Raw genomic sequence first — 16,965 nt, 5'->3', positions numbered from 1 at the left:
TAATGTATGTGTAAAGACCTGGGTGAGTCACAGAATATGCTTCAAACACTCTCACTCCTCAGTAAACCTCCTAAAAGCTGTAGCTAAACAGGGTCTCAATTTATTAGCCCACAGGAAGAAAGATATTATGGCAGGACATGATCTTCAAATGCTCCAACTGCTCCAAGTGCTGTGTTAATACACATAAACCAGGATGAGATAAGCAAATGCTTATTACCTGTAAGTCATTAAACTAGATGTGTATATGACAATAATTTAAGGCCATTCTAACCATCTCATATAACTCAGCTCACCAGACACTTCATTATAATGTTCTCCTCTGCTTCCATGTATAAATATTGCATTTCTAAAAAACAAAACAAAACAAAACCAAAACAACAACCCCAAAACTGTGAGCACAGAAATCCCATATATACTGGGAACAGGACATGATCAGCTAGGGATATAATCAGTATTCTGCAATGTTCAATCATCACCAAGATGCTGTTACACAGCTCCATCCCCCAGGAGTCTCTAGCAGACAAATCCCTGAGTGATGCTGAACTCTGCCCCTCACCAAGGCCACCAACTCAGCAGCTCGTGCATCAAAGTCCCATCAGCTTGAGAACAACCCACCCAGGTGACATTTTCTGCCTAAAAAAAATGTCTACACACACTTAAAAAATGAAAGTAAATGAAAGTAAAGCCAAAACTGCTGCCTACTAACTGGCCAGCACCATCATCTGGGGCAGAACCCCTGTGGTACCACTTTATGCAAAGCTGTATTTCTCTTATTTTGAATTAATTAAGTTTTTTTAATGACTAAATAATTCCCCAGTATTCTCACTCTCAGTCCTGGTGTTAGAGAGATGGGAAGTTTACACAGCATTGTAACCACTGAGCATTTTTAGTGTTGTCAACCACACCATGTGCTATCTCCCAGACCTGGAGGTTTTACAGATTAAGAAATCTTGTAGCACATTCACCCCGGGCCCATCTACTCATCTCAGCCTTGTAGGCTTTGAGGGACTGTGAACAAGTGAGTTGATTAAATTCTAATGCAACCAAAACTCTGCTCTGAAGAGAAAATTCAATCCATTTCCAGTGAAGCAGAAGTGAAAAAAAAAATCAAACAGCTTCCCCTGAGGTCCAAGGCTGCTGCATCTGCTCAGTGCCACTGTGTCCAAGGTGAAGTGGGAAGTGTCAGTCATCCTTACAAATCCCCTAGGTGATAGCTTCACTTTTAAAGCTTTCAACATACTTTGACAGTCAAGTAAAAACTTAAAGGTCAATGCTACCTGCTAAGGACAAGGTAAACACAAGAAAATCACTCTGGAAATTTTTTTTCATGGATCAGAAAAGGAAAATATTAAATGTAAAGGAAAAGTTTTGGTTTGCTCTATTATTTATCCAAAGGATTCACTTCCAAATACATTCAGGGATGATTTCTGTGATTTGTGCCAACATATTGACATTAGCTTTGCACCAGCAGAAGAGAAATGCCATCCAGAGTCTCACAGGTTAAGTTGAACTTAAATGTTACCTTCCTTAGCTAGAGGAATACTGCACTCCATAGGATTATACAGCTACTCACAAATAATCACTTCTAACTCCCACAAATCAAACCTCTGCCATCAGTATTTTTTCCTTAATTAACACTATTTCTGCTGGATGTGAAATAGTTCTTCTCCTAGAAAATAGTGTGCAAGAAATCTATTTCAGCAACCACTTATCTAGCACAAGATCCTTCCAATGAGGAAAAAGCATATAGGCTTAAAAATTGCCAGAAGGACTAGAAATTAAATAGTCAGAAAATGATTCTCAATTTGTTGAGCCTTCAAGAAAGGAAAAGGGAACTTCTTTGTATCAATACCTTGCCCATAACCCAGAAAATTGTAATAGAAATGATGTGCTCCCTCCCATTTCCCAGATTATGTTGCTGGAAACAACAGATAAAAACTATTTCTCATATAAACCCTGTAGCAGCTATGGGAAAAGCTTTTCATTAGTGACAAAGTCAGCTCCAGTTCTTGAGTAATGAAATCCCAGCCTTATCAAGCTTATTTTCCTTGCACATCTCTTGATGTAAAAAGGCTTGATTGAATTTTCCTCCAGATTTTGGGAAAGTTCTCTCAGCTGTGAGATGATGAAGTACACTCTACTCCCATCAAAAGCACCTGGAAGGGTGGAAGTGAAGAAATGCTCTCTGGGAAAGTCAGCTTAATGCTTGCACTTCAGAGTTGCCCATTATCAACATTTCAGAGCAAGTTTCTTTCTTTTCAGGTCCCCAAGGTAAGAACAGTAAATTATGACTTGAACTAAACAAGTCACACTTGGCTCCAAAATCAGATTTTCCTGCCTCCAGTTTCAGGTCCCAGAGGTGGGCAAAGGAAATCCTGGTCACAGCCAAAGAAGTCATTTTTGGCTCTGAAATAAATTTTCCTGCTTTACTAGAGCCAAACCCTACCATTGAGAGCACCACAGCTTTAAGCAAGGCTGTAACATTGCTTTTCAATATTTTGCTTTAGCAACCTGATTCTTCAGCAATATGAAACCATTTTCAGGAACTCAGAATTAGTGTTCTGGCCTCTCCTTCTGCAATCAGGATCATTTACTATCAAATAACCTTAATAATTTCTTTCTCTCTGACACTGATGAAGTGCTTCAGACTCTTCTCTTTGTGAAAATGAGTGACCACAAGACACTCTGTGCCTAAAAATTTTAAATGACAGACAGAAAAGAAACTGAATTATGCTCTTTAAAGGTTCTACAGAAAGTAAACTAACTTGTAAAAGGAAGCAGTTACTTAAGGAGACCAAATACTTGCCATTTAACACCAAAAATTGTGGCATATATTTAGCACAAGTGCATGGAGAAAATAAAATTGGATATTATACATAAACACTTGCCCCAGTAGAGATTGGTGCCTGGGTCCAAACTGCTATAATTCAAAATATAACAGAAGTTAATGAATAGTATGGTAGCATCAGATAACATGTATATATAGGATTACACCTCTTTTCCATCACATGATTTATGTTCTCTAATATTACAGTTCACTGGTCTCAGAATCAAGTTCCAAATCATAAAATATATTTAGAGAGCAGGTTGATCACAGAAGAGTAAAATTAGTGGAGATGAGCCAACATCAAACTGCCAGCATAAAATATTGGTCTCTGAAGGTACAGTTCTACAAACTCCTCTGATTGTGCACACACAGCCCTGGAAGCATTAAAGGGAGTACTGACACAAGTAAAAGCTATGTGCAGGAGTAGGGGGTTATGGAATTGAATCTTAAGAGGGCTTTTATGAACCCAAAAAGCAGATATCTAAGTGTATTTTCATGTAGAAGTGAGGGACATTTCTGTGATTTAAATTCACCTCAGAAGTATATCATTCATAGAGATTCCAAGGGAATTTTTAATTACACACATTTCTTATTTTTAAAGGAATATAATTATTAATCATCTTGGCATGTTTCTCATTTGGGCTATGTACTAAGGACCTATTGCTGTGTAAAAATTCTGGGTTTTTTGGAATTTAGTTACCAGGAATGGGATGCACTGCTGTCACCCTGTGACATATTTGGTCAAACTCAAGGTAAAATCAAATGCAAAATTTCCCACTATGAAATAATTCCCCCTCAACACATTCTTTTCAATTTAATTTTGTATCATTTAGAAGACAAAAACACTGACTTCCTGGAAATTATTTAGAGTAAATTGTAAGAGTTCCAGCTGTACTACAGACCCAGTTTTTCCAAACTATCAAATGCTTCCAAACCAACACATTTCTAACCCTAAGGAGTGCTAAGTATTCTTTGAATGTAAATGTTTCCACACTCAAGCACAGCCTGTTACATTTTAGTAGGACAAAAATCGTTGTGGCTGAGTAAATGCTGCAAGAAAGTTACACAAGCACTGAGAAACATGGCACTAGGCAGCCACCACTAATGTAACCTCACCAGTCCTTATAGGATGTGGGGGTTTTTTCCAGCAAAGCTGTAATTAAGCACACACTGCAGACAACAAAGAACTCTTTGGTTGCTCACTTAAGCTCAGAACATCTCTAAAACCAAAGCTGAGACTGTTCAAGTGCAAATCTCTGATTTTCTTGTTTGGTTTGGCATTACTAATAGCCAAAATCCAGCTGTTCCTGGTATATATTTATTCTGTGCTGCTTCACTTTGTTTCTTAGCTTCACAAAGTAGTCAAAAAAAAAAAAAAAAAAAAGGTCAAAGCTTAAGATAAAGCAGTGGTGTGGTGATAACTGGGAAGAATCATGCCAGCAACTGGGTGACTACTTAGGTGGCATGCACAGACCACTAAAAAATAAGTGGTCTTACAAGCAACTCCATAATAAATGTTCCTTTTCAGTGAGAAGAGAGAAAGTCCAGAAAAAAACCCCACTTTTTCCATATTCACTGGCTTTCCTTTCCTTTATGAATGCCTGGTTTCAATTAGGAGGTGGCTATTCCAAGAGAACATCACCCATCAGTAAGACAAGTCCTGCTGAAGTCAAAAGGAAGGAAACAGTGATGTGGGGGATTACCCAGCACTGCAAGCAACTGGGGGCTACTGTGGTCACCTGCTGAAAACTACAGGCTCCAAGTTTCCTCTTAGAAGGCACTTCAAAGTTTTTTGTCTGAAGTTAGATGAAGTTTGAACTATCAAAAAAGTAATGTCCTGGGGCTTCAGGATGAGGTTATGTGAAGCTGTAACTTTTTGTACCTCAAAATTTCAAGCAAATAAAGCAGCATTACCTTGGAAAAGCTTCCCAATTCCACTCCTGGTTTAACTGGGAAGTGTCATACACAGTTACAGTAAAGAAGGCAAGAGGGATCAGAAAAGTGACATCCTACAGTCAGTGATGTAGGATGGGAAACACAGTCCTTGATTATTTTACTGTTTTACACCTTTCCACTCATTTTTCTGAAATAATCCTTCGACCAAACTCAATGCCTTATTTAAAATAATATTTCCTAGCACTTAGGAAGTTGCTGAGCAGTTTAACAATGCAACAGCCTTCACTAGCAAGGTCAAGGAAGAATTTACAAGCCATTTATCATGATAAACTTTCATTTAGAATGACAGAAAGGAGCCCACAAGACACACACAACCCTGGTTCCTTCTTTTACTTCTGCAGAAGGTAACTGAAAGACTTCAAATGGGATTGAGGGGAGTCCAAGGGTAAATAAGTTAGAAAAAATATTTTGTGTCTTAAACATGACAAAATACAACTCTTAGGTGTTGATATCCTACCTGGAGGTCTTTCACATTTGGAAAGGGAATACCTATGGTGATAACTGCCCGGGCATTCTCATCACAGAAATCCAAACCTTCACTAACTTTTCCTCTGCACACAGCTATGAGGAGTGCTCCATCTGGAACACAGAGGGGAATATACAAATCAGTCCCAGCATCAGAAGAAAGTTTCACCAACATCTTTTAAAAAACCATAATGCATTGTGTATCTGTCTGGAAAAGGTGAGTGGATATAAAAACATAAAACTCCTTGTCAGAGGAGTTAACTCCACTGTGATCAATAATATTGTGATTTTTGCAGTACATAATATAATGGTGCTTAATTGTGCAAGAGCCACATATGCATCTATAGCAAAATTTTAAACTTTAAATTCTGCACTCTAAAAATCATGCTATTATTATTTGGCCACCTCTAGTCTAATATTTAAGTTTTCTGATGAGAAATCCTACAGTGGCTGCAATATAAAATGTAAATCACAGTTATGCAATGTGCTGTAACTCTGATTCTTTGTGGAGCCACTCTGCACCCTGCTGCACACACAATTGCTCATCCTTATGCAGCTCCCTGCCTTTTAAATATCACTGTTAGGATTATTCATCATTCTCTGCTTCCCTATATCCCCATGCAACAATATAAATAGCAGTCAATCTTCCTCATCTATCACAAGAACTGATTAAGCTCAGGTTAATGTCACTGCTCAGGCAAACCTTACTGCAATTGTTAAGCACTTGAGGAATACATTTTTGAAAAAGCTTGAAAAGTCTATCAATTCTTTCATATACCTTCATTCAGAACATACCTTTTTCTCCTTTAAATTTGATTGCATCGTAGTATATTTTCAGCAGTTCATCAAAGTCACTCTTTGCCCCTCCCTGAGGTTCTGCAATGACTGTTTTAACCAGCTCCAGGTTCCTCCACAAGCCAGTGTGCATCCAGCGATCTTTCAGCTTGTCCAACAGCTGAAAATAAACAGAAAAAAATCCAGAAGAGCTGCAAGGAAAGGTCAATCCCTTGTATTGTTCAAATAAAGCATGCAGTGACACTTGTTTTGGTGAATTCATAGTGTTGGTTCTGGATTTATGAATAAAAGTTTCCCTCCCATTTGCTGTCTCAAAGATATGCACCGTGTTGTAAACATGATCAGTAAAGTCCCTAACTTTGCTAATTAGAAATAGTGCAGATTTTTGAGTTACCAAAGCAAAACTCTCTAAAGCTATGAGAATGCTCACTAAAGATCATAGAATCATAGACAGGTTGGAAGGCACCTTTAAATTCACCTAGTTCCAACGCCCCTGCACAGGCAGGGAACAAACAAGAGGAGCAGCATTCAGAGAAAATTAAAAATCACCTGGTGTTCTGATTAGCCTGGAAAAGATTTATAAGTAAGACTGGAAGCAAACTCTAAATCAATTTGAAACATGATTTCATACCTTAAACTTTCACCATTTCAATATTTTATGTTTACCAACAGCCTCGTCTGCTTCTGGAATGGTCTCTCAGCTTTATTACATCTACCAGGTTCTGAACTGTCCACACTTTACTTCAAATCATCTTCAAATCTTGCAAGCAAATAAGCTTGTTCCCCCATTTAGTGTGAACGTAAGGAAAATCTGTGTTATGTTACAAAAAGCAAAGTCTGTTATTACCAGAGAAGCTGAAGTCAGATGGGTGGGAGTAATTCTGCAGCTAGCAGTCACTGCATGCCCTTTCCTCATCAATTTCTAGACTGAATTTTATCCAGACTCGGAGAAAAAAAGCCACTCCTTCACCTGACATGTTTGATGGTGCCCAGCACTGCCCTCCAGACAAAAGCAAGGCAACCAACACCTTTTAGAATGAACTGAGTAGATCTGATTCAGTAGACAGAACACTTTATTTCCTTCCTTTTACAGTAGTGACACATTAATGATCACTGTCACTGAGCTTCATCTGTGCAGAGATTTTAAATTCCCAGATTTGGTAGGAAAGGTAGGAAAGGCTCTTCATTGGTCTGAGCTTCCCTCAGCTTCACTCACCAAAGCCTTTCTCAGTCTTTTTCTCCAGATCAAATAAACTGCTCCATCTGGAACCACCATTTCATTGCTCCAAGATCCACACCTTAACCCACCTGCCCTGCTGGTGCACTCCAGCCACAAGCTCAGGACCCTGAGTGGATAGTTTGGAACAAACCTAATCTGTTCCATGCCCAAATACACAGTTTAAGTGTTATTGTGAAGTAGAATTAATGGTAACTAATTGTTACATTTCACTTTATAGGGAGAAAACTTGCAAACTGTTTACAAGAGCCCTTGAGCATTTCATGTTCTCAGCAGTAAAGATCTGAACTTATTCCCTGACACGAAGGCTTTGGTTCCTTTTGAGGTTCAGAGGGGACAAATATAATAATTATAATTATATAATTATTCCTGAATTTTCACTGGCTTTGTTCAAGCCTCTCTCCAGGGAATACTGGGGTGATACTATTCTCAAGCAAGCACTGAGAGACTGAGGGATGAATAATAGGAAGAGTTTCATACACATATAGATGTTACTGGAGAATAAATCATCTCTTCTAAATGTGTCTGTCTGACTTACTGTCCCCTTCTCTACCAGCTCTGTCATTTCCTGGCAGCATCCTGCTTGTAATCTCTTTTTATATAAAAGCTTGTAATATTATGCCCAAGCAATCTTGCCACCCACGATGGCTTCAGTTCTTGGATATGAAAAGATAATTCTGGTAAAGAAAAGAATCTAAACAAATGATGCCTCCAAGTCCATCCATTTGGGATCTGTTAGAGCTGCCAGGGACTGTGATATTATTAGCTTTCCAGATTTCAGTCTTCCTTCTATGAAAATGCTGCCTGCCTGGGCATTCACTTAGCAGCCCAAGCTGAATTCACTGCCTGCTGCTTACCTGCAGGACAAAGAGAGGCCAGGAAGGGAACAGAGACAGGATGGATCAGGGCACAACTAAATTTGACATTAACATACATAAAATTATCCATAGTCTTGACTTCTAAGGGTCATTTGTTCCTAACTTTCTTCTCCATCCCCTCAGCTATAGAAATCAACTGGTATTTTTCACAAACACACCTTTAAGGAAGTTTTCTTTGTAGAGAAATTACTTTCAGAGAAGCAAAGTGTGTTGACAGTCTCAGAAAGGGCAAGATTCCTTGCAAAAAATTACTTAATCCCTCATCATATTTGAAAGCAGGATAACATACATTCACAGTGGGGGAGATGGCAGTAGAAAAACGTCCTCCAAATTCTTAAGAAAACATCTTTTCTCTTTTGTGGGTTACCCAGCCCCTCCAGGCAAGTATCTGTTAGACCATATAAGTTGAAGTTTCTTGTTTAATAGACAGCAACCATCACAACAGAGAATCCACAGCTTTTGATGGAAACGGGTGAATTATTCATGAAAATTTTTGGCAAGACTGGAACTATTCATTTGATTCACACAAAAGCTATTACCTCTTCCATTTAATGGAGTCTGCTGGATATGGAAACTTTCTGGTACCCAGGAAAGTAGGCACAGACACAGTACCCTTGCTGCAGACACAGAGACTAAATCGATGAGAATCAGAGACAGGACTGAATACAAATAAATAAAATATAGAACACACATATGCCTCGTCAGAGCTAGGAAATCAAGTGCAGGATTCTCATAAAAAATTATTTCACTTCTTGTTGAAAAAGTGCAAATGGGAGCAAGATATAATGCCAGGAATCACAGGAACCAACCATTAATGCCCACAGTCAGTCACTTTTTCTGCCCAAGGGAATAATAGTTTCTGCAGTGGAAGGCAGCCTGTGTATATTTTATTAAATCCCTTAAAAATGCATTTTCAAATGGTTTATTAACAAATGGTCTTCCTCCAGGAGAGCAGAAAATCTTGTTAGAAAGAAGCTGTCATCTTCCCACGCACTGAAGGATGTGTACTTTGGTGGCTTTTTTTTTTTTTATTTATTTCCCTTTCTGCAATTTAATGACACCTGTAAGCTCTGATCCCCAGAAACTGTGGGCTGAGTACTCAGAATCCCTGTTTGGTTTTGTCAGCATCCCTCTCCTTAGGCAGCTTTTGAAGCACTCCTGAAGCTTGGGAATGGGGAAAACCGTTTTCTGGCTATTTCTTGCCATTCTGTTGCATTCCCAGGCAGAACCCTCCCATTCCTCAGCCATGAAGGAAAAGCTTTGCCCATTTCCATTTGCTGCTTCGTTTTATACGGTGCCAAAAATTGCATTAGGCATTTCCCATGTCATGAAGCAAGACCAAAGATTTGTTTAATGTATTTTACCCTAAGGCAAGTTCATTGTAATTTCCAGCATCTTAATGAAGTTGAGAAGTTAACTTGCAGCAATCAAGTTGGTGGGGATGCACTTTTTCTGCACTATTCATTACCTCCTGACAGTGCTGGTGAAGTAGCAAATACCTGGTTTAGGGTTCTGTAGCTCCTGTCCTGCTACAAGCAGCCACTGCCTCATTTCTTTACAGAAAATATCCCTTGAATATTTTAGCATTGATTCACATAATGAATGGATTGCATCTTGCCAGAGGAGGAAAAAAGCAACACAGAAATAATCCCTCCACCAAAAAGAGGCCAGGAGACCTATGGAACACCTGAAAATATGAGAACCTGCTCAAGAGCAGCCCAGGGTGAGAAGGATGATGACCTAACAAGCAGCTGGCAGCAGAGTAAAAGAACTCTGGCTTTACTAGCAAGTTTAGCAACTATTTATTACCAACAACTATCAATTACAATGGTATTCTATATTTGCATGCACTTCTAAAACTATACATTGTCTTCTTACCCACACATTTATATGTTGATCACTGAAGAAAAGGTATTTCAGGGGACACAAAATTTACACAAATACCTCATAACCTCCTTCAAAGTCTGCCACTTATACACTAAAAGCCCCACTTCTCCAAAGCTGGTATTTTTTTTCTTGTTTCTAAGAAAGTTTTAATGATACAAAGATCCAGTTTTCACTGTTATTCAGATATAAAGGGTAGCTGGGAGGAGAAAGGAAAGAGCCATTAGGTTTTTCTTAATAAAAATCAGAGTATTGGCACCACTGTCAGTGCAAAAAGTCAGAGGTTCCCAAGGGACTAACACTGATCTAAAAGCCTCTTCCTACACAGAGCTCTTCATATGTTTGCTACCAGAATTTCCTTTTTGAATAAGCACTGCTTCAAATCCAAGTGTGTCTCCAGTGGGCTGGAAACGTGTTTGAAGGGTCAAACAGAAGTTCTACACAGAGTCAGCACAAAACTTCAGGAGGAGAAAACACATCTATGGCCAAGCCAGAGTTTGAGCAATGGGACTGACCCCACCAGACCCTGCTTGGTTGAAGCAGGAGGACTAAGTTAGAGTTGAGACTAAAAGGGCAATTTCTTGGAGGAAACAGGGTTATCATCCAACCCACCCACAGGTCAAAGTGACACACGAGGACACACACTGCTGCTGTACTCTTACATCACCTTTCAAGTACCAAGTTTCATGCACATTCTCCTTACAGACACCAAAATCCCACGAAATGGAGTGAGGGAGAGGTGGCATCACTTTCAGGAGCAGCTAAAATCTCATAATACAAAAGCTTTCTCTTTAATTTCAAGGCTCTCTTACATGGCAGTAGGTTTTGTTTTCTTAAAATATAATACAGACACATTGATCTTAAGATCATTCCCAGCTAGGCTTTGTAAAACCTGAAGTTTCTTGAGACATACAAATGGAAAAGATTGGCCTCAGCCATTCCCTGCTGAATACCTACAGCAGATTCTCCATAATCTTATTTTATAGAGAATCTATATCTTATCTCCCATCTAAACTAATCCACAACTCTACAGGTATGTAGATTAGAGACTTACAACATGGAATAAAGGGATCCCCCAGAGCTCTAGTAGGTGGAAAAGAATACACTTTTACAGCTACAAAACTGCAATATTATTAATTTCCTAGTATTCAGACTAGGGAAATTTCACACCATCTCATGAAACATTTTCTTTGGAACTACCTTGCAGATTTAGTCTTATAATTCTGCAAAACCAAACCCATGTTAAGAAGCTGGAGATGTAGGCATCCCATCCAGCTGCTCCTCTCCCCACACACAGGCTGAACAACCAGAATTCAGTTCAGAGAGAGAGAGAGCCAAGGGAACATGTCACATGGAATCGTGCTCTCCTGGTCATGTCACAATCTTGTATCATGAAAAAAGGCCAGAAATTCCCCACGTGTGTGAAATCAACCACAAAGTACAAAATATGTATCCAAAGGCAATGCCAACTGCCTAGAAATCCAGCCAGGATGAGGGAACAAAACTAAAACTTACTCATTTAAATAGAACAATGAAACTTTTTCCAATGTGCAGTGCTCTGGTTTTGAAACCAGTGCTTCCTCCACTCTGACCTGAGTCACACTCAAACTTATGAAAATGAAACAGGTATTCCTGCATGTTTTAAACACAGACTAATCAAGACTCACACCTTTTCAAAGTATGCAACACTTAATGGCTTACCAGCATTTCAATTTTAATAACACATTATAAAAGAGAACAAGTGCATCATTAACCAAACCTTGGGAGATGCAAATCTGCAACTGGTGGATATTGCAAGTGATTCAGTAATCAAAAAACCCTAAGTAACCTAGAGACAGCACTCCAAAAACCTAACAGTAAAACTTAATTATATGAAATACTTTTGCTCTTCATAACATTTTTCAAAGTTTTTCATCTCTCACTAAGAATGTGCAGGTACCAATGAAGTCTTTTAAAAGCATATCCTTTTAGGACAGACCTCACCAGCAGTGTGCCTGACATTTATAATAGTTTTTCTTTAAATTTCCTACTAGATGTAAATATAATACTTTCTTTGTAACAGAAGACAGTAAATTCTTTACCTTTCCACCCCTCTTCTTCCACTGAACTCCAACTCTGTTTGGCCTCAAGTCCTTCAGTGAGTGCTTTTATCTTACCAAACCAACAGGAGGAGGCAGAGGAGTGCAGATAATAAATCTATACATTGAGTTTTATCAAGTATTTTTGCTTCATTGCAGTGCTGCTATGTTAACATTAATATAACAGGTGTCAAAACCAAACAGAGACTTTTTTTTCTACATCTACTGAAAACCCTTACAATCAGGGAAAGAAGAAATGCCATTTTATTGTCCAACCACAAAATGTTTCACACCACTTGGACTGTCTGAAAAAAAAAAATAATAAAACACAGGTTGATTTATGTATCACAAGACAGCTCAACTTGGATCTGCATCAGCTGCCTTCTCACTTCCTTTCAGTAAAAAAAAAATTAAAAATCTTTACACTCTGACAGATCCTTGTGAAAATTTAAGTCATTAGGATGGAGGACATCACATTTCCCACTAAAGTAATCCTCTGATGATCTTGATGTTTTTATAATGTATCTAATTCCACAGGTATTGCATTACCTTTAATAAGCTTCCAGGATGCTGCAGTTTGCTGAGTCAACTGCTTAGCTACAGCTGTAACTTCTTGTTCAAACCACTCTCCCCCTGCTCTCACAGCTCCAGTCTGTTCAGCTTGCTGGTTAATAACCTGGGTCAGTGTTTGGCATCTATTATGAAGGAGTGGAACTCTCTCTGTATTAGTGATAATCCCCAAATAGATTCTGTCATTAAACAAATGTGTTTAGTGCAGTGCTTAAACCCTGGTGGCCTTAAATTCATCTCATTTCAAGGTAAGCCTGGACACTGTCTCTGCCCAGACTCCACCCACGTTTCCCACCCTGCTTACATGCTGGTATGGAACTATTTTACCAAGAACTGAGAGATTTTGGAAAAGTAGAAAATTAGCACAAGTTATTCAACATTTCTCTGAATAATAAGGACTGTCAAATGACCCAGAACAGACTTCAAGGACTATTGGAAGTGTTCAGTTTTGGGGAAACAAGAGTTTACAAAGCAAACATGGTGGCATGGGGTCAGTAATTAACTCCATTTCCATCTTTGGTTTGAAAGAAAGCAAAACACAATAATAACAACAACAAAAAGTCCTTTGAGTAAAAAGAAAGAAAGAAAAAGGTGGAAGGAAGAAAGTGAAAGTAATGAAATGAGAATAAAAGCTTGAAGGGACAACTACCTGGAAAGGAAAAAGCTGACTTTCCCTCAAAATAAATAACTAAATAAAGAACAGAAGGGAAAACATTTGGGCCAACTATGCAACAGAATCTAATGTCCATTAGCCAAAACTTCAAAATAAATTTGGAATAACACTTTGGAGCTATTAAAAATAGTACTGTAAAAAGCAGAGTGTCCCTTGGTAAGAATAACAACACACGTGTATGGAAAGAAAGCAATGAAACTGAGTATTTATCAACATCACCAAAAAAACTTTCTTTTCAAAAGGATTATGCACCTTTTAGGCACAAGTCATTTACCAAACTGTCACAGTTCATTGATATTTCCTTTTTTCCTTCTTAACCAGCCTGTAAGCTTTTTCAATGGTGATTTTATTCTTAATCTGACTGTATTCTAAAAAAAAACCAAAACCCCCTCAATGTTGCTCAACACCCAGACATTTGCACTACACCAGGCTGGGACTACACCAGCCAAGAATAACTTGGTGCACTGAATTATTTAAGCAGTTGTTCACACTCAATTAGATTTTCATGAAAGGTTAAGCAATAGACTGATTCACAGAAACCTCTTCATGTTTATGGGAGGTGTCTCAGATAATACAAGGAGATATTCAAAATTCATTCTTTTGAATGACCAAGCTGGTACAAAATACCAATGTATCCTATTCCCCCCAAAATGAAGTATTTTAAACTTCAAATTCCATTATCTCAATTGCTAGTTATAACACATTTAATTTAAAGACACCATGAAGAGATCTGTGCCCCAAATATTTCATGTGTGAATTAAAATCTACTTTCAGAGTAGAATGTGAATTTCCAGCTGCCAATGGGAAATGAGAAAAATACCCTTTTAAGTACATATGCACTGATAATATTTTCTTTATGTGCCAAACCCAAACAGATTTAATGCAGCATTGTAATGGAAAGGCCACACAAAGATGCTATTCTTAACCAGGAGAGGTTATGCCTCCTTCCTACTGCACAGTTCCCCAACGATTTATTACCATCATGGGGCTACAACCAGCAAAGCAAAGAGTTTTCTTTTCAACCAGACTTGGTTTACAGGGTACTAACTCCAGAGCAGTTTCTCTGCTTTCCAAAGTGTCCCACACATTGCACATAACTCTGTAATGAAATGCTCTCCAACTGCAGAACAGAAGATACTGAAAATAATAATAATTATTAAATATTTTTTCTGCTGTCAGGAAAAAAGAAAGCATTTTGTTGTAAAAAGAGGGAACACAGGGTGTTCAGACTTTGATTAATTTGTTTTAAGGAAGATGAAGACCAAGCACTACAGAGGGGAATTATAACGTGGAAAAACCTCAGAAAAGCCCTGAAATAAAAGCAGAACATTGGGAAGGAATGAGACCAGAACATGTGCTCAAAGTGCAAACACACATTCCTCACTTTTTTAAGACCCTCTCCTTTTCAGCTGATGAGGAAGATTTTCTACCTCAATTTAACTACTAACCCTCACCATCTGATACAACAAAAATCAAGTGCAGAAAATAAGAGCATATGTATTTAAAGCTAAAGTAGTTAAAAGGAAAGTGTTTTTAAAAAAAAACTTCAGGTTGCACAGATAGTCATGACTCCAAAATTAAAACAAAACTGCTGAAGTTGATCAGTGGTCAGAGATGGAAGCCAGGAAGCTTTGAAGGGACCTGGACCACAGTCACACATTTATTCTGACAATTTACATTTCTTCCAGAGTTAGGAAGAAAGCCCAAATTTTCTTAATAAATGGTCTGGATCATGGAGTCTTTCCTCAACACATCTCCTGGGAGACAGATGCCCTCAATCAGAAATCTAGATCACCATCAGGTGGGTTAGTTCAAGAGATTTTTCACTTAGATTTCTCTTACCAGTTTTTTGCAACAGAAAATCAGTTTGAAGAATAAAACTTGAACACCAAGCATCTGTGATTTTCAAGAACTTTTATGGGCTGTCTTATTCAGGTTAGAAGTACTGCACTTATTTTCTCAAGCAAAGTTTTTAGCAAATATGGAAGAAAAACAAACACGTAGGATTAAGAGGGTTAGGGTTAAGGGTTGGGGTTAGGGTTGAGATGGTGTTGAGATACCAACACATGATAGGAAATGCAGGGTAAAATCTCTGCTATTCCCACACAGGCCTGGGAGACAAACCATGGGGAAAAAAAAAAGGAAGGGGCAAAAAAAAAAGAAGATAAAAGCTACCATGCAGCTCAACTACATAATTAAACTAAACCCTGAACATGGTGAAAAACTCCATATTATGAACAAGATTCTGATCACCATGTGCACACTCCAGCACAATAAAAGGTGAATAATTCATCATCATTTCCAAAGAAAAAGTATGCATCACTCCACTTGGGGGAAGCACAGGGGATTTCACTGGTATGATTTTTCTTTAGGGACTATGACAAAGTGCTGCTCACCAGAAGGAAACTGAAGCACTGAACTGTGTTCCATGTGCCATAAATCAACACTGCAGCCTACAGGATGTCTCTCTGGTACCAACATACCATCAATTTTTCAATAACCTCCTTAAATAATGGAATATGTGAACAGTGACAACAGTAATGTAAAATGAAATGTTTTGCACACCAAAGACTCTAGAATAACACAGTTAATATGTTGCTTTGACAGTTAAAGAAGATTTTTTTTTTTTAATATAAAAATGGCCCCACAAACCCACCATGTTGTACCACAAAACAACCTGGGCAGCCTTTGAAGGATTCAGTCTCTGAGCAACATCTCAGCTGTTTCTAAACAACCTGGGTCAAAACAGCCTTTCTTTTGTGGTTTGAAAATTAACCAAGACAACAGCTTTCCGTGTTACAAGAACTGCTTGTACATTCACCCTAGGCTATCATTACACTTTCATGTTGCAGTGAGAGAGCAATCCTTCACTCAAATAAAGCTCTCCAGAAAAATTTATTTTTTTTAAAAGGATTGGTTAGGTCCTGGTCTGGAATCAAAGACAGAATTATTAACTGCTCATGAATGAAGTCAGCATCCTACACTGCTGGTCCTTCACCCGTTAAAAACCAAGCTCAGTCATCTTTGACCTCTTTTTTTCCCAGAATAAAAAGGGGAAAAAAAAAAAAAGAAAAAAAGACAAGGTTGTCTTAGTGGCACATCAGCACTGAAGCACAGAAGCATCTGGGAAAACTGATTGAAAGAGACATGCAGTGTGGTCCTAGGCAAGAGGCTGACCAAGTCCATGGATGCTCACCCAGTAAATGGGGGCAGGCAGGTGTCTGTCAGGGGGAACTGATTCCAAGAGCAAAAAAGTAACAGGTTTTAGGGTTTTGTCTTCTATTAATACTAAAAGAGAAAATATTTTCAAATGTATAGAAGGCATTTTACACCTGCAGTTAATATTTTAAAGAAAGATTACTGTTCATTTTCTCAGAAAGGTAATTTCCCCCTGGTTTTAGAGGATATCTTGCACACTGCTTAGCACTGGATAGGTTATTTCTATTTTGATAACTGGGAACCATATCAGCTCTGATTCTTGGAGACATCTAAAAACTTAACATGAAGCAAATGTTAACTACAGAAATGCAAAGCAATAAAACTTCCCACAATCATGACAATGCAAATGCTGACCCTCACCAGTGTCACCAGTATTAGAAACC

General features: G+C 38.4%; 1 protein-coding gene across 1 annotated transcript in view; it reads right to left on the bottom strand.

Moving 5' to 3' along the window:
• Positions 1 to 16,965, bottom strand: part of BRIP1 (BRCA1 interacting protein C-terminal helicase 1) — a 49,892-nt gene that overhangs the window by 10,975 nt on the left and 21,952 nt on the right. The window contains exons 14-15 of the mRNA XM_030462432.1: positions 6,044 to 6,203; positions 5,241 to 5,362 (exon numbers count right to left, since the gene is read on the bottom strand). Of these exons, the coding sequence (XP_030318292.1) occupies positions 5,241 to 5,362; positions 6,044 to 6,203 (282 nt within the window). The remainder of the gene's footprint in view (positions 1 to 5,240; positions 5,363 to 6,043; positions 6,204 to 16,965) is intronic.

This window comes from Calypte anna, chromosome 19, assembly GCF_003957555.1.
Source record: "Calypte anna isolate BGI_N300 chromosome 19, bCalAnn1_v1.p, whole genome shotgun sequence".
Taxonomy (NCBI): Eukaryota; Metazoa; Chordata; class Aves; order Apodiformes; family Trochilidae; genus Calypte; species Calypte anna.
Note: the sequence above shows the minus strand (reverse complement) of the source record. Positions and strands in the feature narration are given on the sequence as shown.